The 19,943-nt window shown below is 54.2% G+C and overlaps 1 protein-coding gene across 1 annotated transcript; it reads right to left on the bottom strand.

Moving 5' to 3' along the window:
* Positions 1–1,143: 1,143 nt before the first annotated feature.
* LAD1 (ladinin 1) lies at positions 1,144–10,879 on the bottom strand (the record flags this gene model as incomplete). The annotated part of the gene is made up of 9 exons (XM_082494582.1): positions 1,144–1,242; positions 2,411–2,500; positions 2,865–2,996; positions 3,368–3,440; positions 4,320–4,369; positions 5,092–5,235; positions 5,642–6,137; positions 7,507–7,647; positions 10,842–10,879. 9 exons carry the CDS (start codon positions 10,877–10,879, stop codon positions 1,144–1,146), a joined length of 1,263 nt encoding a protein of 420 aa, XP_082350708.1.
* Positions 10,880–19,943: the final 9,064 nt, after the last annotated feature.

The following is a 19,943-nucleotide window of genomic DNA, read 5'->3' as shown; positions in this document are numbered from 1 at the left end:
AAACACCAAAATGTTGCAGGGAAACGAAGCAAGAGTCTGCCTTCAGCATTTGCAAGGAGCCTCCAGGTCTGGGCACTCCCAGACAGGCAGCAAGTGAGGACTGGGGGCGCAGGGATAATCTTCCAGCCTTCTTCCTTCCCATCCCACAAGCAGAGGACCCCAGCAACCCGGGGGACACCCACATGTGGCACGGGGGACTCTCGTGGCAGTGGGCTGCTGGACGGTTGGGTAGGGCTGGGCTTTGATCTTCAGAGCAAAACAGTTTTTTCCCAGATCATCTGACATTATTACAACTGAGATTATTACAACTGGAAAAGAAAGTGAGAAACCGTGAGGCCAGGACTGAGGCTGCAACCCCCCCAAAAGGCAGCTGCTTTAACCAGGACCATACTTGTCCTGAACAGGGAATGGGGCAGGCAGGAACCCCCTAAATCCCACCACATGCCACTTCCCTTCTTAGAATCATAGAATCATAGAATCATAGAATCAGTGAGGTTGGAAGGGACCTTTAAGATCATCAAGTCCAACCATTAACCTACCCTGATAAAAACACCACCACTCCTAAACCATGTCCCTAAGCACCTCATCTACCCTTTTCTTAAACACCTCCAGGGATGGTGAATCCACCACCTCTCTGGGCAGCTTATTCCAATGTTTAATAACCCTTTCAGTGAAAAAATGCTTCCTAACATCTAATCTAAACCTGCCCTGACATAACTTGAACCCATTTCCTCTTGTCCTATCACTTGTCGCCAGGGAGAAGAGGTCAGCTCCCATCTCTCTAAAACCTCCTTTCAGGTAGTTGTAGAGGGTGATAAGGTCTCCCCTCAGCCTCCTCTTCTCCAGGCTAAACAACCCCAGATCCCTCAGTCGTTCCTCATAAGGTTTGTCCTCCAGACCCTTCACCAGCTTTGTAGCCCTTCTCTGGACAGAAGCCCTTCTTCTCCCAGACCAAACCCCTTCTCATCCTTACAGCTGCCTCCAGTTGTCCCCTCCTGCTGACTCCCCCAAGTCATGGGGTCCTGGATGTCCCACACGACCCCTCTCTGCCCCCATAGCCTGGTTCTCCCCCGCCTGCCCTGTGGGTGATGCACCAGCAGGCAGGTCCCAGCTCTGCCCCCAGCTCAGAGGATGCACCAGTTTTCAGAGCAGCTCCATATCTACCTTCGTGTCTCCAGGGGTGTCTCCAGGCTGCTTTACCCAGACATCACGGTTTGGCAGACTGTTTATTTTCCTGATGTCCTGCAAACAAGAGAGTCGTAAGTGGCACAAGAAGGTTTTCCCCATGCATCATGTGCCTTGGTCTGACATTAACCAAACCTTGAAGCATACATGCTCTGGGTAAAAACAGCCAGCTTTGAGATCCTGCACCTGGTAGACCCTCAAAACCAAGTGCAGCTCCAGCCCACAGAAATGGAGGGCAGCAGGCGTTATTATAGGAAAAACGTAAAGGAGCTGCAAGCTTTACCCAAGAGTGACCCCAGGAGCAAACCCTTTCCTGGAGACGCCGAGCCAGCACAACCTCCCGGTACAGACACGTTTGGGCAGTGCTAATCTCTGTAGCTCCGCGCTGGGGGCGCCCGGGCTTGTCTGCCCCGGCTGCCGGGCTGGGCTGGAGCTGCCCTTCCTGGTCCTGTACACGGGCGGCTGCAGGAGACTCTGCTACGGGCAGTGGCAAAACACCTTATTGCGGCAGCGATACCTTCCCAGGACTTGCTGAACCTCTCCTTTCCAAGTACAGTCAACCAGCCTGAGGCAAAAGGGTCTCCTGTCCGTCTCCCTCCCATCCATGTCCCTGGAGCAGCCATGGTGGCAAAGTGCTGACCTCTGAGTCCCCTTAGCTGGGAACTTTGCCCCACAGCTACAAGGCACCCTACTTTTGGGGTGTGGGATACACACAGCGATGCAGATGACTCCAGACCCCACACGCAGCAGGACCTCTCAGTTCCCCACACCCTGCAGAGAACTGAGCACTGAGCATGTAGCTCATCTCCCAGTGGCCTGCAGGTCAAAGCTAGTCCTCCAGACACTGGTAGAGATGGGACCAGGCTGGGGTGATCTCTCTCACTGGTGACAGCATGAGGTCCCCCTGCACGTCCCCTGGGACACACACCCAGCCGGTGCCTGCTCCTTCCTCACCCCACCAAGGGCTGGGAGCAGCTGGGCAGCTGCCTCGGGCACTTTTGGCTCAGGATCAGGAGACAGCAACAAGTAGAGCCCCAACGTCTCGCCGTGGTGGCCCTGCAGCACCCAAATCTCCAACCCTGGCTAAGCTCCTCGCAAACCCTTTAATGGATTCAGCCAAGGGTTCATCAGCCCTTCAAGCCCCACCACCCCAGATGCAGGGACGTGTCCCACCAGGCTGCCTGGTCCCAGGGCTCTAGCACGAGGTGTCGGCACAAGGCGGTACCTTGCTCTTTTCCTCCTTGGCAGGCTCCTGAGCTCGGCTGATCCACAGGTTAATGCGGGATGTCACTGATCCCGGGATCTTCATGTTGTCCTGTGGCACAGAGAGGGACACCAGGGTTACAGCACCAGCTCTCCACTGCACAAACATAACCTGGGACAGCAGTCAGCGCACAGGGAGACTGAGCAAACCTGCAACAGGCAGAGACCAGCCTACACCTTGGCTCCATCCCAGCTCCTCAAATACCAGCTCATCGGCATGAACCCACACTCTGGTAGAGTTTCGGTGGCAGCCTGAGCCCAGCCCTGCCTGGTACCACTCGACAACCACCAAACTACATCCAGGCAGCATCATGCTGGGCTATGCATTGGTATCCAAAGAGGGGAAGATTTGTCCAAAAAGCTGGTGCCTGCCCCGGCACAGGAAGGTCCTTGCTCAGGCCAGCTCCTGCCCTTACCTTCCTGACAGCCAGAGGCTCAGCCTTGCTGGGAGCGCTTGCCTCGAAGAAATTGCGCTTGCTGGCCACCCCCTCCGAGGACAGCAAGAGGCTCTTCTGAATAGTCAGGGATGATTTCACCGCCTCTGAGCGCTGGGAGGAGAGAAGGGCGTCAGCAGGGGCTGTGCTGCACCTCAAGTGGTAAAAAGCAGATTCCTGCTTCTGGCTCCCTCCCATCCCATCACCAGCTCATGGGCTTGCCCCATGTCCCAGTCCCCGTCCCCCAGCAAGACTGTGCAGCATCTCCATGATGGATATCTCAATGGATATCCCCTCCCTGCTCCTAAAATCCTGAGGCCGATACCTTTTTCAGCCTAGGACCGTCTTCTGCAACCCCATTAGCACTGGTTGTTCGGTGCAGCTTAGTCTCTCTCTCCCTTCCGCGTTGAGTTACAGGCCACCCCTCTCCCTCTCCCCACACATCCCTCCTACACCAGCCCAGCTATACCAAGGGGTTTCGATACCTGCACAGCTGAGTTGTACTTTTCCAGCTTCTCCCCAATGGTGGTGTTGCTCCCTGGGATCCTCAGGCTTGCACTGGTGAAGAAGAAGGGAGACGGTTGAACACAGTCCCCTCAGGATCTCCTGCGACTCAGCCCATGGTTCTTGGGGACTCCACTTGGCAGGAGAAGACCCTGTCCCACCCAGGCATTCCTCCTGCATCCATCTGCCAAGTGAACCAAGGCAGCTCATTCCTTCCTGGTTACCGAGATCTCTGGGTCTCACCATCTTACGAGGGACACACTACAATGAAAAATAGCTCTGAGCTCCTCACTTTACCCTATCTTCACCACTGCCAGGTCTGAACAGCATCTTCACCGGTATCAGTATGAGCTTCCCTATAGTATGCATAGGTGCAAGCCCAGGTGCCTGTAAAGCCGCACTCCTCTGCCCTGCATGCAGAGGTGGGAGAGGACATCCTATTGACTCCCTGCATTCAGACCTGAGCCGTTGGTTCCTCGAGAGTTTTTAAGTCACCTGTCCAAACCTTGCCATGCAGATGTGGAGGATCACTTAATCTGGCCACAAAAGCCAGATCAGGTTGCTCATAGACCTGTATAGTGGGTTTTGATATCTCCAAGGATGGGACCCGGTTGTGATGCTGCACCGCTCAACACTTAACCGCTCCTGTGCAGATACAAGCACCGATGAGACACCACATCAACCGAAAGACAGCAGGGGCTAGCTGGGGGGGGCCTTGCACAGGTTCAAGCTGTACATTGGACATTGTCCTGTCCTCTGCTAAGCATCGCTGCCCGGTCAGCCAGGCAGCCCAGGGACCAATGTTCAGCAGACCTGTGCCAGGGCACTCACTAACTGGTACCAGGTCCCATCACCTCCTCCTCCTCCCTTGGAAAACAAAGGATGACAATTCCTGCCCAGCAAGACCAAAGTAACATGAAGAGAGGTGCTGACCTCCTTGTGAGAGGGCTTTGGGTTTCTTCCTTCTGTTTTCTTGAGATCACCTGGAAGACACAAGATGAGGAGATACTGGAGTCATCTTTGGTTATCAACGTGGGAGAACCTGCCTCAGACTGTTCTCCCCTATTTTCATGCAAGCTCCATTTTCACGCACACCAGAGCTTATCTCATATCTCAAAGCTCTCCAGTCTAAAGACACTTTGTAGTGCTATACAGTTTTATTCCCAATAAAGCACCATGAAAGTCAGTTAAGCCTAGCCAGCCATCCCTGATTCACAGCAGGGAGGATCTCAACAGCTCTTGGTTTTCCCAGCCTCTCCTTTATTCCAGAGATCTTTTTTGGGGGCGGGGCTAGAATTGAAGATATTCTCAGGGATGTAACAAGGGACAAGAAGGAGGATGGATTTTATTTTTATCCTGTGCTCTCAGAGAAGATCAGAAATGCCGGAGGATGGATGGTGATTCCTGTGACTCTGGAAAATCCAAGGACAATGAGCTCCCTGCTTTCTCATCACTTCCCACAAGTTTCCATGCCAGCACAAAGTGTATGGGCATGTTCATCATCACAGGCCTTTGGTCAGACACAGAGAAGGAAAATGGAGGAAAGACTGAAGCAGAACTGCAATGCCCAGGTCAAGGGTGGATTCTGAATGCACCTTTGGGAACAGGCTCTGCCAACATAACCTGGAGAACAAAGCAACCCTTCCTTCCCCCCATCCTCCACTGCCTAAATGGGGGTCTTTCTCCCACTTGCTTTAGCTCTTACCCGAAAGGAGACAGTTCTCGGGCTGGTTCGTCTGATGGAGCTGCTGTAGGTGACATGAGTTGCAGAAGTATCTGACTTTTCTGGAGGTTCATCTTGGGTGGGAGACAGCTGTATTACCTCCTTTGAGGGATTCCTGGATGGTTGCTGAGGAAAAAGCAGACATCTGATGCATCCCTGCAGAGTTTGCAGAGAAGGTTGAGGTGCAGGGTGCAGAGCAGCCAGGATGGGAATTGGTTTTGGAAGCAGTAGTTTGAGATTGACATCCTCCAAACATTGGCTGTCTCACTTGGAAACACAAAGCCCCAAACACCTCTTCAGTGAAACTGTGATAGCAATCAGCAGGGGCTTGCTGGAGATCAGAATAGTACATGCAAGGGAGGGAAAGGAGGTGATGGGACCCTGGCCACCACCTTGTGGTTTGCAGCTCTCAGAAAAACCTTCCCCAAAAGCCCACAGGTCTCCTTTCCCTCCTGGTACTCCCTCTCTCTGTTGTCCTCCCAGCACCCAAGACCTCCACCCCAAGGATTGGTGCCTTGTCCATTTTGCTCACCTGCTGGTCCAGAGATGAGGTCACCACTGAAGCTGTCTTCTCCTCCATGCTGCGGCTTCCTTGCCTGGTCAGGATCTTCACTTCGCGGAGCCGGCAGCCCCCCACCTCAGGCGATGCCCGCTGCTGCAGCTCGCCCACCTCCTTCTGCTCCCCCCGAGGCATCCCCACACCTTGTCCCTCTTTGTCCTGAAGCCGTCCCCTCACCACCACCTTTCTCTCCAAGGCCGGCTCCGGGTGCTGGTCTCCTGGTGGGTCCCCTCTGCCTTTGGCCGCATCCTGACCAGCCTGGATGATCTCCCGCCCCATGCGTGGCTGCGTCCCTTCCTCCGTGCGGCTCACTCCCACGCCTGGCTCCTGCTGCTCCTTCTTCTGCCTCAGCTTTTCAGAGACAGATATCGAGGACCTTGTCCATCTCCCTTCTTGTGTATTCAGCACCTCTGAGAGCTTACGCTCTTCCCCATCCTCCGGAGACACCGGTTTCACCAGGGATTGAGGTCTAGAGACAGAGACAAAATGGGGGGCAAACCTCAGCACCCCGGGGCCAGAGGGCTGGATTTTATGCTGCAGGTGAGGTTAACTCAGGTGAAAGGCGCTGTGTGGGGTGTAAAAATCCCACCAACATCCTGGAGTCATCCCTGCAGACCAAGGCTCACAGCCCCACTTATCCCTGTCACACCAGCTAGGCTCTCCAAGGACAAGTTTGGATTAAAAGTCTTTTTTTTTTTTTTTCCTTTTTGTGGCAGAGATGAAGCATTTCTGCAGCCTCATCCCAGGATATCAGCATGCACCGAGTCCTGTGCCAAGGAGCTGTGGGCTCCGAGCAGCGTGCTGGGTCTGCTGCTGGATGAGACGTGTCTGTGGCTCTTCACTGCATTAGGAAAAAATACCATTATCTTTAAGTCTAAAGTGTTGGTTGAAAGTCAGTTTGCTATGGCAGGGTCCAACCACAGGCCCAACACATTCCACGAAACAGTCCTTTCCCCTCCTTCCCATAGCCACCAGATTTGGGAAGGGCCAGATAGGACTTTTGTCCAGGGCCATGCAGACTGTATCTACACAGTCTCCAGGGCTTAGGAAGGAGACGAGATAATATTAGCAATTCCTCCTGAATTGCAATCACCACATGGCCAGCCTGTGCTAGCACCAGGGAAAGGGGACTTGTCCTACCTAGCTTGTTCATATTGGTCATGTCCAGCCCCTGTTCAACCCATACCCAACCCAAGCATCCTAACTCCATCCTGTCTGAAACAGAAACACCTCTAGAGCACGAGTCTCACTGTGGATAAAACCCATCTAAATGTTGAGCATTTCCAGGATCAACTTAGAGAGAGGGTCAGGTTGTGTAAGGGCACCTCCAAATCCCAGTTCCCTGCAGCAAGGGACTTTGGGAGCACCACTGGAAAGCCCTTGGGTCACCTCCCCACTTCAGGACAGGTCATACAATGTCACCGCAAGGTTCAGAGGAGGAGGAGGACAGCCAGCCAGGCTCTGCATGCTTGGCTCACCTCCCCTGCAGAGATGGGTGCCTGTCTGCTCTTACCTGCTCAAGATCCCACTAGCACCCACCTGAGCTCAACCTCGGCACCAACCCTCACCCTGGCACACCGGCTCCCTGTGCCATGGGACATGTTGAGGCCCATGGTTGAGCCCACCAGACATATACCCCTCTTCTTGTACTCCTCCTGTGAAGCCCATCCTTCTGCCCTGAGGCCCATTGGACTCCTTCCCACAGCTCAGCCCAGTCTCATCCAGAAGAGACTGCCACCAACTGCGGCAGCTTTGGTTCAGGGTTGAGAAAAATAAGGCATCAAGCTGTGAACCGTCAGCATCAGGAGTGAGACTGATGCTAGCAGGACCCCACACACCTGCTAGAAGCTGGACTGGTGTCTTTCACAGGGCTAGGAAGTTCTTCATCCGTCGATGTGGAGGACAGAAGGCTCCGGTGCCTTCGCCGGCGCTCTCTTTGCTGCTCTTCTTCATCCTCAAGGGTCCTCTGCCTGGCCAAGCTGTTAGGGATCAAACACCAGGACATGGTGAGGCTGTGTCCTGCATGGAGATCTTGCAGCCCTGATGCCAGACAAGGACACTAAGACACCCTCGGATAAGGGCTGAGGGACTGATGGAGGTTGCCCTCCCTGGCTGCTGCACGGGGCTAGAGGAGAGGGACGCCAACGCGAGCCAGGTGTCGCAAAGTGCTCTCGCTCCACCCAGCTGATGCAGCATTTCCCAACACAAGCACTTGACTTTACAACTCCTAATTTCTTCTGTTGGAGGGAGCACTCATTTAAAAGGAATCCCTACATTAAGCAAACCTTTCCGGGCAAGGATATTTAACCTGTAACTCACCAGGACCCTAGAGCCACCACATAGATCTCAACCACATAAACTGGAAGGGTAACCACTAGCGGCAGAAGATTTTAGCCCCAACGCGAGCTGTGGCGATGGCTTTTTAATTTTCATTGAGCAAAAAGCCTCAGATGCAAAAGCATCGGAGGCTGAAGGCAACTGCTGACAAACTCAGCCTGGAAACAGGGATGGCAGGAGCTCCTCTTACTCCCTGTGTGTGTCTGGGACTGGGAAATATGTGTAAACACAGATTGTATCAAAAAGAATAAAAAGAAAAAGATGAAAAAAAGAGATGTATTCAAAGATTTTATTTTGCACCAGCCAAATGTATAAATTTGGGGGGATAAAATGCCACCCAGAATAGAAAGTTGTTTGGAAAACACCAGCTTTCCCTTCCTTTCTCCGCGCAAAACCTGCCCACCCTCTCTGCCGGTGCATGACCTGGGTTGGAAAATATTTTTATTGGCTGGACTGAGCTTTTCACAAGAGTGTTCGTTTACCTACAGCACTCGTCCTCAGTCAGCTGCAAACCCACACAGGGGTCCCAGCGGAGCCCCCAACAGCCTGACGGGGCAGAGCCCCCCTGCACGGGACCCGTCCCATTGCAGCATCCCAGCTCTGTAGCCGACACTCCGGTTTCCTCCAGGCTCGGGGTTCACTTTGAATTTGACTTTTAAGAACGTGAAAGTCAGAGCAGGTCCGGGCCTGCGGTATCGCTAACGCGGTTGCGGACACGGTGACTCGCAGCGTGGTTTACGAGTTACTGTGTAATGAAAGCTGGGTCATAAATTAAACCACATTACCCCCTGCAAACTATTTGCGGCTTCTGTTCTTCCTGGTCGAGGGAGGAGGGGGGAGCGCGAACGGGTCAGCAGAGCAGAACGGAGAGCGAAGGGGGGGACAGGTCCTGGTGGGGAGCCCTGGGGACAGGGCAATGCGGGGGGGTGGGGGGGCTGCCCTTCCCCCCCGCTGCCTCCATCCCCATCGCCCCTTGCACCCCCCGAGCAGCCTTCACGCCCCAACAGCAATCCCACCCGCTGCTGGGGAGCTCTGGATGGTCCCCGGTGCCATGCTTGTCATCGGGAGAGACAGGGATGGAGAAGGCTGGGACCTGTCCCAGGGAGCCCGTGACCATCCCCAACCAGCTCTCGCCCCACCGGGAGACACGTCCCCGTTCAGCTCCTTGTGGCTGCGCTCGCCCCCATGGGCCTGACCCTGTAAATATGTGTACACAGCTTAGCCGCGCCGGGCAGGCAGCACGGCTTTGTTTGCACGGCACGGTGTGATTTCCCGGTGCAGCAATCACTGCACACACACATTCCCACCCGGCAAGGTTAGCACGTGCGTGGGGACATATGCACGCAGGTGCCTCTGCTAATCGCTCCTGTCCCTCCAGCAGTGACAGCGCAGAACGCTAATGCCGGTTGAAACCCACGTGAGAGCCAGTCACTGCTTTGTTTTTGCACGCACAGGCTCCTTCGAAACGAAAATGAGGATTCCCTGCCTTGAATTTGCTTGGCTCCTGCAGAGGCAGCGTGTAACCTGGCATTATCAACATGCAACTTCTCGTTATTTGTAATTAAGTAATCCACCCATTAGGCTATGGATTTGCTTTGTCAATCTTTCCCTCCTTTTTTCAAAGAGGGATTTATTTTTCACCGTCTTGCCTTTTTTAAACTCAAAGAGATGAATAAAAAAAGATCGGTGAGTCTCCCCCCCGCCTTGTCCTCTCCTGCCCTGTTAATCATTAGTGCTGAGATATCTGACATTTTTGCTGTTTCAGTGAATGCTGTCTCATCTAATGAGAGAGGAGAAACTGCCTTCCCGGGTTGTGAAACAACCTGGGAGCAGGACCCCGCTGGGCTGGCGTCCGGGCAGGTCCGTGGCTCGGAGGAGGTGGGTCTGGTTGGGGCTGGGATGCCCGCTGGATCCGTCCCATCCATGACAGAGGCAGGGCGTGAGCCGGCAGCCTCCGCGCAACGGGGTGTCTCCTCATTCCCATTTCTGGGCTGGCCATGGTGGGTGTCCTTCCCTAAGTACTGGGATTTGTAATTAAGTCCCGGAGCCATCGCATCCACTCAAACTGGGATTTCTGCTCTGTTTTGTGGGAGAGCGCGGCTGCGTTTGAGTCGCCGTCCCCTCGCCTGCGCAGCGAGGTCGGCGGAGCTTGCCCCGGGGTCTGCAGGAGGTCGGGAGCGATCCCCACGTCACCCAGGCTTTGTGTGAGCCCCTGACTCACCCCGCGACGCCCAGGAGCCTCACCTACCCCAGCTCCCACTGGAGCCAAAATCACTTTTTAGGAAAAACTGAGTGGAGTGGCCGATGCCGCGGGGCTGCGGGGATCGCTCGGCAGCTGCCGATGAATCAGGGTTTGCTCAGCGCCGGATGGGCAGAGGCTGCACCCTCCGCACGGCAGAGCCGGGACGCGCACCCAGGGGCTGTACGGGTACGGGGTGAGTCAAAAAATCCCCACAGACGGCTCCGGAGCAAGTCTGGAGGCACAGCCCAGCCAGCTAGATCCTACCCCAAAGAAAGGCAAACCAGACCAAAAATATACCCAACACAAGGCAAGGATGTGTCTCCAGAGCCATTTTCCTGTGCAGTGCTCAGTTTCCCCAGGCAGCAGAAACAAATCTGCCTCTGATCTTCCCCACCCACGAGATACTCCAGCAGTGCCAAGCGCTCACCAGGGTTGGCACCATCTCCGCAAAGCGACAACCCCCACGGTGTCTGCCCCCTCTTGCCGTCCTCCCCGGTGCCCCTCGGCTGAAGCTCGCCGTGCCGGCAGCCCACCCTCACCCCCTCCCTCCCTCCCGCCGGTGGAAAGGGTTGAGCATTAAACCACAGCACCTACCTGGAGAGATCAGACCAGTTCCTTCTGCTGGAAGACATTCCTGATTTCTGGGAGTTTCAGGGAGCCCCCAAAACTTGCGCAGGCATCAAGGCCAAGGCGCTGCCGGACCCGCGGGAATCTGCGCTGCCCGGAGACTCTGCTTCCCAAGGAGGGAGGAACTCCCTGCAAGGTTATTTCCCTGTGCACCTTTACCCTGCCTGCAACCCGTTTGCCACCACACTGCATCACATGGTTTCTTATCTACCTTGACAGAGGCAAGGCTGTAATTTGTCTACTAGCGGCGCCGAGCAAAAGACGCCCTGCCCAGGAGTGCCACGCAAAAGCAAATCACTCCTCGCTGCCTGCTGTGCCAGGGTTCGAGCGGAGACCCGCGCTCGGGGCTCGATCCATCCAGGTCTCCCAGGGTTTCGGAGACAACTCCCTGCGGAGAACCTGTTTTACCAGCCGCTCTCCACCAGTCAACAACTCCTCCAGCACCGGTGGAGGAGGTGAATTACTTTGGGCTGAGTGGGAGGAGGCTGGCTCCCAGGGATCCAAAACAGTCATTAAAACACCTCCGTCTGGGTGCAGTCCATCCCTTTCCAAAGAGCAAGGGAGGGTGCCCTGCTCCTTTCAGCCTTTTCTGGATATCTTGGATTGAGCTGTCACGGCCACCCCATCGTTATGAGCTTTGCTGCAGTAGAGAGCACCCACGCAGTCTCAGAGGAAGTGGCTGAAGCATGGGGGGGTGTCCAATTTTTGGGTGCTGAACCCCTGTGCTGGAGGAAGACTGTGTGCCCAGGCTCATCCTGTGCCTGGACCCAGTCCATCAAACCTATTTTTCCCCCCATGGGCTGGTCCCGAGACCCCGTCCCCCCACTCTCACACGGGGCAACACTCTCCTTCAAAGGGCGAGTGCGAAGGCAATGGGGGGGCTGTCTCATCGGGGTGACGGGGGCACCCAGACACACCAGAGCTAGGTCCAAGCCTGGTTTTCACCTGGGGCTAGCCCTGGTGCACAGTGTGGCCGGGACCAGCTGGAGCGTGTCCAGAGGAGAGCCACGACGATGATCCGAGGGCTGGAGCACCTCTCCTATGAGGAGAGGCTGAAAGAGTTGGGGCTGTTCAGCCTGGAGAAGAGAAGGCTTTGGGGGGACCTTATTGCGGCCTTCCGGTACCTAAAGGGGACCTACAGGAGATCTGGGGAAGGACTTTTTACTCAGGCATGTAGCAACAGGATGAGGGAGAGTGGTTTTAAACTGGAAGAGGGCAGGTTCAGATTGAACATTAGGAAGAAGATTTTCCCTGTGAGGGTGGTGCGGCACTGGGACAGGTTGCCCAGAGAGGTTGTTGAGGCCCCATCCCTGGAGGTGTTCAAGGCCAGGCTGGACGTGGCCTTGGGCAACCTGGTCTAGTGGGAGGTGTCCCTGCCTATGGCAGGGGGGTTGGAACTCAATGATCTTCAAGGTCCTTTCCAACCTAAACCATTCTATGATTCTATGATTCTATGCCCCCAGCCAATATCGTGGCTGATACCTGTGGAAGAAATCATCCAGGACCCCTTGAGTACAGATTCATTCTGTGATCTTGGTGAGATCCGTCTCTCCGCCAGCCCGAGAGACTCGTTATAGGGCTGGGCTTGCCATGCATACCTCCAGCCCACAAGGGTGTGCCCGGGACCTGAGCAACCAAAGGAACTATTTTAATCAAAGGTTCCTGATTAAAATCCCATTTCTAAAAGATAGCCCCGTCAAATGAGCCACCCGCTCCGAGCAGGGCTCGTTCTCTGTTTTCCTTTCTTCTTGCAGTAACTGTTTGCCTTTCAAGTGTTTTCACACAAACAGAAAATTCAGCAAGTTGTGGCATAAGGAAAAAAAAGATTACTTAAATAACCTTGCAAGCGTCCTGCTAATTGCTGACAAACTATATATAGCAGTTCAGCATCAGCACGCTACTATAAAGCAATAAACCTTTCTGACTAATGCACAGCGAGCACTTTACTTGCAAAACTCATTGCCAAAGGATATCACTGAAGCATAGGACTTAGCAGGATTTTAAAAAGGATTAGACTGAACGTAGTGAAAGAACACCCCCAGCTAGGATCTACACGGCAAAGGAATATAAAACCTCACAGTTTCTGATTCCTCTTATTATTACGACAAAGAAATTCTAGACAGGCATTTAAGGGCTGGGGATCAGGTCGAGGACGAGCCTTGATGACAGTCACCCCTCACACTCCCCCAGTCTTTATTTTCAGCTCAGAGACCTTTTGATCTGAACGTTGTTTCCTCTTTATTTAAGACGCCCCTCAGTGGGTTTCTCCACTATGGATTTGCCCAGTTTTCCTCAAACCCAGGCAAGATGTTAGTATGAAAAACATCCTTCAGCAAGGAGTTCCCCAGGTCTATTTCCCACTGCTGGAAAAGCTCCCTCCTCTCCTTTAATTTGGATGAGGTGCTGCTGAGCTGTTTGGCAGCACAAAGCAGTGATCTCTCATGGTTTGAGATTTTTGCTGCCATGGAGCATTTAGCTCACGTTTTCCCTGATGTTCCTCGTGTTGTTTCACGTTCACCATAATCTCAAATTATCACTCCCAAGTAGGTAGTGGCCAACCCAGAGCCCGTCATCTTATATATGAAGTCGCGATGGCTTTTTTCCTCTGTGTCACTTTATACTCCCCCAAACATCCCTCGCTATTTTATCCCCAAACCCCAAAGTCCTGTAAGACCCTTCTGAATGTCTGCGTCATCAGCCTTCATCTCTGCCGTGCCAAATACGCAAGAATTATCAGTAGTTTGTTATCTCACCATCATTTCCTATCTGCTAATTGATTATTTACCTCTGCTTGGACTTTCCCTCTTAGCTGTGGCTGACCTAAAGGTCTTTGCTTCTGCAAATCCAGGAAAACTCTTATCTACCAGGTTGCTCTTATCCACAAGCTCGTTGATGCCTTCAGTGAATGCCAGCCACTTTGTGAGACTGGACTTCTCTTTACATTAGCTATTTTGGCCACCTCGAGGTCATCACCGAAGCCCAGACCAAACTGCAGGTCCACAAAGCTGAAGGTGATGAAATTAGGCAGGGGCATGAGTCCATGCAGAGACGGGATGCTTAGGGGAACCAGTCTGACATTTATCCAGATCTGCTCTACACACCAGGCTGTCTTATCTGCTGTCCCAGATCTGCAACCAGGAGAGGAAAGCTATGTGCTCTTGGCCAAGGGAATTGTGCCACAGGACTCTGCTGCGTGCAGGCAAGGCTCTAATGTAAAACAGCACTTCTCCTCGAGTATCCGCTTTGCCCGGGGTGGCTTTCCAGCCGCTTCACAGGAGGGCTCTGCCAGCAGACCTGCATCCGCCTGAGGAGCTCAGGGAGGCCAGATCTTCATCTGATGCAGATCAGCAGAAGACACCCATTTATACCCACTAAGGAGCCAGACCAGTATCAGCAGGGTTTGGTGGTTTTTTTTTTTTTCCCTTGGGAACAGTGTCCTGCGTCTCATCCCTATGCTGAGCCTGTTTCTTTGGCTACAGGGCAGTGGAGAGCTTCCAGTTTCCACAACTGTGCTGTAATTAGGGCATTCCTCAACCTTGCTCCAGGGCCCAGTGCTGAACCCTCCACCTCCACCCTTTTTGCCCATGCCGGTCCTCCAGCATCGGCCATGGCTCAGCTCCTCCCTTGGCTCCACCGGCTCATCCCTGCTGCGCTGCCGGTGGTGGAGCAGAGTCAGCAGCATCATCTGCCCAGGCTTCCCCACTGGGATGGGGCATGGGGCTTGATGGCCAGGAGAAGGGGATTTTCATCTTTGCTCAGCTGCCACCCCATCATTGCAGCGGTGCAACAGCTCCTGAAGGTCCCACCAGCAAATGTTTTAAAAAGCTCCGCTCCCCCCCTACATGTCTCCCCGCATCCCCACACTGGTGCTCTGCAGGCGCTGGGGTGGTCCAGGGCTGTCCTTCCCCAGCTACTGTTCCTTCAGTTTTGGGGGAAGATGTGTGTGATGCGCTAGAAACTGATAGTACAGAGACACCTCTGCTGTGCGAAGGACAGAAAGTGTCTGATTGGTGTGTGTTCGCTCAGAAACCGAACAAAACCCGAGCACAGACTTTTCTGTTTCCTCTAGGAAAGGAATAACCATTGTCCAAACTGCCTTGCACCTAGCTAGCAGAGGGCTTTTTTTTCATTTAAAATTTAAATTTTAAAAGAAAAAAGAAATAGTTTAGACAAATCCTGGTTCAGAAATGCCATCGTGATGCACCACGGATACTATAGAATCCTTCGGGTTCCCACTCTCCTCTGCAGGTTGGCCTTCTCAGTAGGTGCTATCTCCTGCGATGCCCCAGGTCTAACAGTGAAGAACCATGGCCATCCCCCAAAAGTGGTGTCAGTGTCAGTGGAATCTTTTCAGGTTATGGATAGAAAAAGTGTGACTCATTGGCAGAAGCTTTGTGGCAGACTGCATCCGTCATAGCACATGAAATTAGGAGCAATCAATGAGAAATCCCCTCTAATATGAGCAGTGAGTGAGAGGGCACAGGCCGCAGCAAGGGAAGATGGACAAGATGGACATATCCCTCTCACAGCAAGAGCCATACCCCAACCCATCCCCGTTCCTCCCCGGGGCTGCAGGACACGAGCCTGGAGGGATGCAGGAGGGGAAAATGTGGGGTGAAGAAACCCATTTCTCCCCATTTTATACTGCTGGGGACACACAGGACCCACAGTGATGACTCCCGGGGTGACGGGTGGTTATGCTGTAACCCTGGGTCGCCTCCAGTATAGTTGCTCCTAGTAGCACCAGTATAGGTTAGGGGCGGCCCTGCTGGGCTCTGAGGAGAAGGATCTGGGGGTCCTAGTAGACAGTAAATTATCCATGAGCCAGAAATGTGCCCTTGTTGCCAAAAAGGCCAATGGAATCCTGGGCTGCACAGGGAAGAGTGTGGCCAGTAGGTGAAGGAGGTCATTCTCCCCCTCTACTCTGCACTGGTGAGGCCACAACTGGAATACTGTGTCCAGTTCTGGGCTCCCCAGTTCAAGAGGGACAGGGAACTGCTGGAGCGAGTCCAGCGAAGGGCAACTAAGATGATGAAGGGCTTGGAGCACCTCCCTTATGAGGAAAGGCTGAGAGCGCTGGGACTCTTTAGCCTGGAGAAGAGAAGGCTGAAGGGAGACCTTGTTAATGCTTACCAGTATCTAAAGGGTGGGTTGAAGGAGGATGGAGCCAGGCTCTTCTCAATGGTTCCCAGTGACAGGACGAGGGGCAACGGGCACAAGTTGGAACATAGGAAGTTCCGTTCAAATACACGGAAGAACTTCTTTACGGTTCGGGTGACAGAGCACTGGCACAGGCTGCCCAGGGAGGGGGTGGAGTGCCCTTCTCTGGAGGTTTTCAAGACCCGCCTGGATGCAGTCCTGAGCGATGTGCTCCGGGCAATCCTGCTTTGGCAGGGGAGTGGGGCTGGATGATCTCTAGAGGTCCCTTCCAACTCTGAAACTCCGTGATTCCGTGATTCTGTGATTCCTGCGCAGCTGCAGCCGCGGGGTTTGGTACTGCACCGGCAGCACCACGGGGGCCATGGGGACTGCAGGGGGCGAATGTTTAACCTTTAACCCAGGGACCGCAGCCGCGCACTAACCCCCGTGTGGGGCAGGGTGCTGCAGGGGTCTTCAGAGGCCGTGGGATAAACTTTACCCTTCCCACCCCAGGGCTGCCCATCGCTACTCATCCTCCTCCCCTTCCTCCCTCCACAGCTCCAGCCGCCAGCTGAGCTGCAAATACGCTCAGGGAAATATTTGGGCACAGTTCAGGTGTCTCTGGGCATCACCCATCAGCAGAGCATCCTAGGAAAGGAAGGGACCGCTTTACAACCAGCTGGGAGGGATGTTTTTGAAAGGCCATGTCAGGCCAAACCCTTTGCATCTCCCTCACTGCATTTTTGCCAGCAAAAGCTTTCCAGTAGAAAATCATTGGGTTGATTAATATTTTTTTCTACTGTACCATTTAACTTGCAATTTCTGCAATTTCAAGCTTCCAATGTTTTGCTTGGCTTTGCGTTGCTTTGCTTTGCTCTGGGGGCTCTTGGCTGCAATGGAGCAACCTGGAGGAGGGCAGGGACAGGGCTTTGTCCGGTTCAAGGAGACAGCACTGGAGTTCTGGAAATAAATACAATTTCATCAGCGAGTGCCCCAGCATCAGCTTCTCTCCCTAAGAAGAGCCCTGCAGGTCCCCATTTGGGCTGAATTTTCAGTAAAAATGGATGACCATAGGTTTCCAGCTCGCCCACAGCCCCAGGAACAGCTCCAGTGCAGAGGTGGAGGAGAAGACTTGGATCTCAGTCCCCCAACCCAACCAGGAGAGCCACATGCTCAGAGCAGACAGCTGCATTTTACCCCAGAAATTCAATCCCTGTAAAGAGGTGGAGGGTTTCCATGTTTCTAATAAAGCTGAAATCCATAAAACTTTTTTTCCCATGACCAATCAAGGTGTTTTTCCACTGGAGAAGGGTGAAAGCAAGATATGGTGACTTGGGGAGCATCATACTTTGAAAAACTAGGGGACCTTGCCGAGCAAAGAGTTTTGGGATTGGGTTTTTCTTCCCCCCACTAATCCCAAACACAAGGCAGCCATGCAAAGTCAGCTGTAGCCTACGATGAGCACATGTGGGCTCTGCTGGCTCTCTGCGTGGCTGCAGCGACGTGCTGGCGAGCCCTGAGGTTTTGGTCTGCAGCAGTTTCGGGTGTCTTGGTGCTCAGGATCTGACAATGAGCTGGGCACGGGCACGGGCTGGCTGCCAAGCACCAGCCGGAGCCTGGTCCCACAGCACCCATCACCCATATTGCCTTTCATCTCACTACCATCCCTCCCCGCCCCACAAACACCAGCCCCCCCCCCCCCTTTTTTTTTTTAAATTACCTAATTAGCATAATTACACTAGGCTCAGAGCAACTGTTCTCGACTCGGACTTGGCTTGCCATTTTCTGCTTCTGTTCCAGGTCTGAAGAAGGCTTTGTTTCCGTGAAACCTCTCTTGCATTTTCCAGCTTTACCAGTTGGTCAGGTAACAGTTATTACCTCTCCCTACACACCTTTCTTCCTCTGCCAGGATCGCTGCCGAGTGTGTGAGTTCCCTCTGGGGATAGCGTGCGCGGCGAGATCCCAGGATGCTGCCTCGGCACGGCTCCCGCTCGGGCAGCGAGCTCGGACAGACGAGATCGTAGCCGAAACCTTTTGCCTTCAGTGGTGGCATCTCCCCACGCACCATCCCTGATAGCCTCCGAGAGCAGAGTCGCTCGGGTTGGCCAAGACCGAGACTCTCTTCCCAGGGCTGCGCCTGCCGGGAGCCCGTCCCAAGGTGCGCAGGGTGAGGACACGCGGTCAGCGAGTGCTGGCGCTGTGCTAGGCCAAATTAAGCTTGGAAAGGAAAAAATGGGTGGAAAAGGCTCTGTGTGCTGTGCAACTGCTCCGGTCAGGCAGGGGGTGGTCCTGGCCCCAGTTAGTGGGATGCTGATGGGGATGGAGGGTCAGGTGGAAAGACGAAGACTGAGCATCTGTGCTTGCTAAGGGGGCAAATGTGTATTTTCCAGCTGACAGCCACCTCTGCTCTAACCCTCATTTTGCGAAGAGTTTTCATATTGAGTCTTAAATTCTCTGCGAAGGGTGTTGTGGGTGTTGTGGCAACCTGGGTTCTAATGACCATGCTAGAAATAAGTGTTCCCATCAGTCACCATCTGCCCTAACCCTCTTTGCCCAGGGACCAAAATGAGCAGTTCGGCTCAGTGTCCCTGAAGTGGCCAAAGGAGGGGATGTGACGCCTGGAGCAATCCAGCTGTCCTCCCGGTTTGGAGCCCAAACCCAAACTCACCTCCCAACAATGGCTCTCCTTCGCTTGCACTGCTGGCCGCTGAGCTACCACTGCTGCAGAAAGTTCTGCAAAAGCCAGCTGCGTGGGGACACCTTTTTCTGTCCCGTCCCTAAAGAAATGCAATGTTTTTCTGGAAAGACTGAGCTCTGTTGGAGACTGTGCGCTTTCTGGTGCTGCTTCCTTCCAGCTCTGCTGCCTGTCTGGCGACCTGCACTTTGCTCCGTGTTTAAAGCATTTTCTGTACTTCATAAGCCCACTTTACAGGGACTGGAGTGTTCTGCAGACCACCCACGGTGTGGCACAGGTTTGAAAGCATGGATGCTGCGGTTCCTCTGGGTACCTTGGGGACGTGGCCAAGGCACTGCTACAGCCACCAAAAGCACCTCATGGGGGGCTGAGCCTCAGCATCTCCTGCAGTGCAACCAGGCAGAAGACCCAATTTGGTGCTAATTCTCACCGGTTCTCCCCTCCAGCCCCGCTCTGGGGATGAGCTGGCACATTCCCAGCTGCTGGCACTCAACCAGCTGCAGTCTGGGGGGCTGCGATGTAGAAAATGATAGGGCTAGTGGGGAAGCGTAAGCTGTTTGGCCTGAAAGATGGATTCATCTCACGTTCTACTGAAACATTGCTGAAATTAAGCCTTGAAATGGGGCTGCCCCAATTCCCACAGCTGCGGTGCCTGTGATGGGGCAGCCGGTGGGAGAGTTGGTGCCTGGGTGGGCGAGCTCTGAAGGCTTTTCCAAAACCAGAGGAGAAGGAGGAGGGGTGGGGGGAGCTGGCAGGCATCCATCTCCCCACTGAGCCCCAAGCCTTGCTGCTTGGGAGGCTGGTGCATCGCTGGAGCCCAGCGAGGGCTGCGGTGCATGGTAGGAGAGAGGGGTGGCCCCTGCATGGAGCTGGGGGGTCTCAGCAGAGCTGGCGGAGCAGCAGGAAACAGCCTGGGGGGCTGGAAGAGATCAACCCAGAGCAAGTCTGATCCCAGGCCATGCTGCTGGCCTCACCACTGGCATGGGGACATTGCAGGGTGGCAGGAAAGGACCAGGGTATCTTCCCCACCGGGCTGTGGACCAGCACCTCCCCCTGGCCAGTGGTCCCACAGTGATGAGCCCATGCGGCGCTCTGCCCAGGAGACTGTCCTTTAATACACGAGCAGCCATGAGAGTACATCTCAGGCTGCACCCGCTGGAGGATGGGGCAGTGGGGGACCGGCAGCCATCTCCGGGGCCTCTCTGCAGTGGTGGGAGGGGAGGGATGGCCAGTGC

The sequence above is a fragment of the Vanellus vanellus genome (genome assembly GCF_965231255.1).
Source record: "Vanellus vanellus genome assembly, chromosome: 23".
NCBI lineage: Eukaryota > Metazoa > Chordata > Aves > Charadriiformes > Charadriidae > Vanellus > Vanellus vanellus.
The sequence above is the reverse complement of the archived record's forward strand: the minus strand, read 5'-3'. Positions and strand labels throughout refer to the sequence as shown.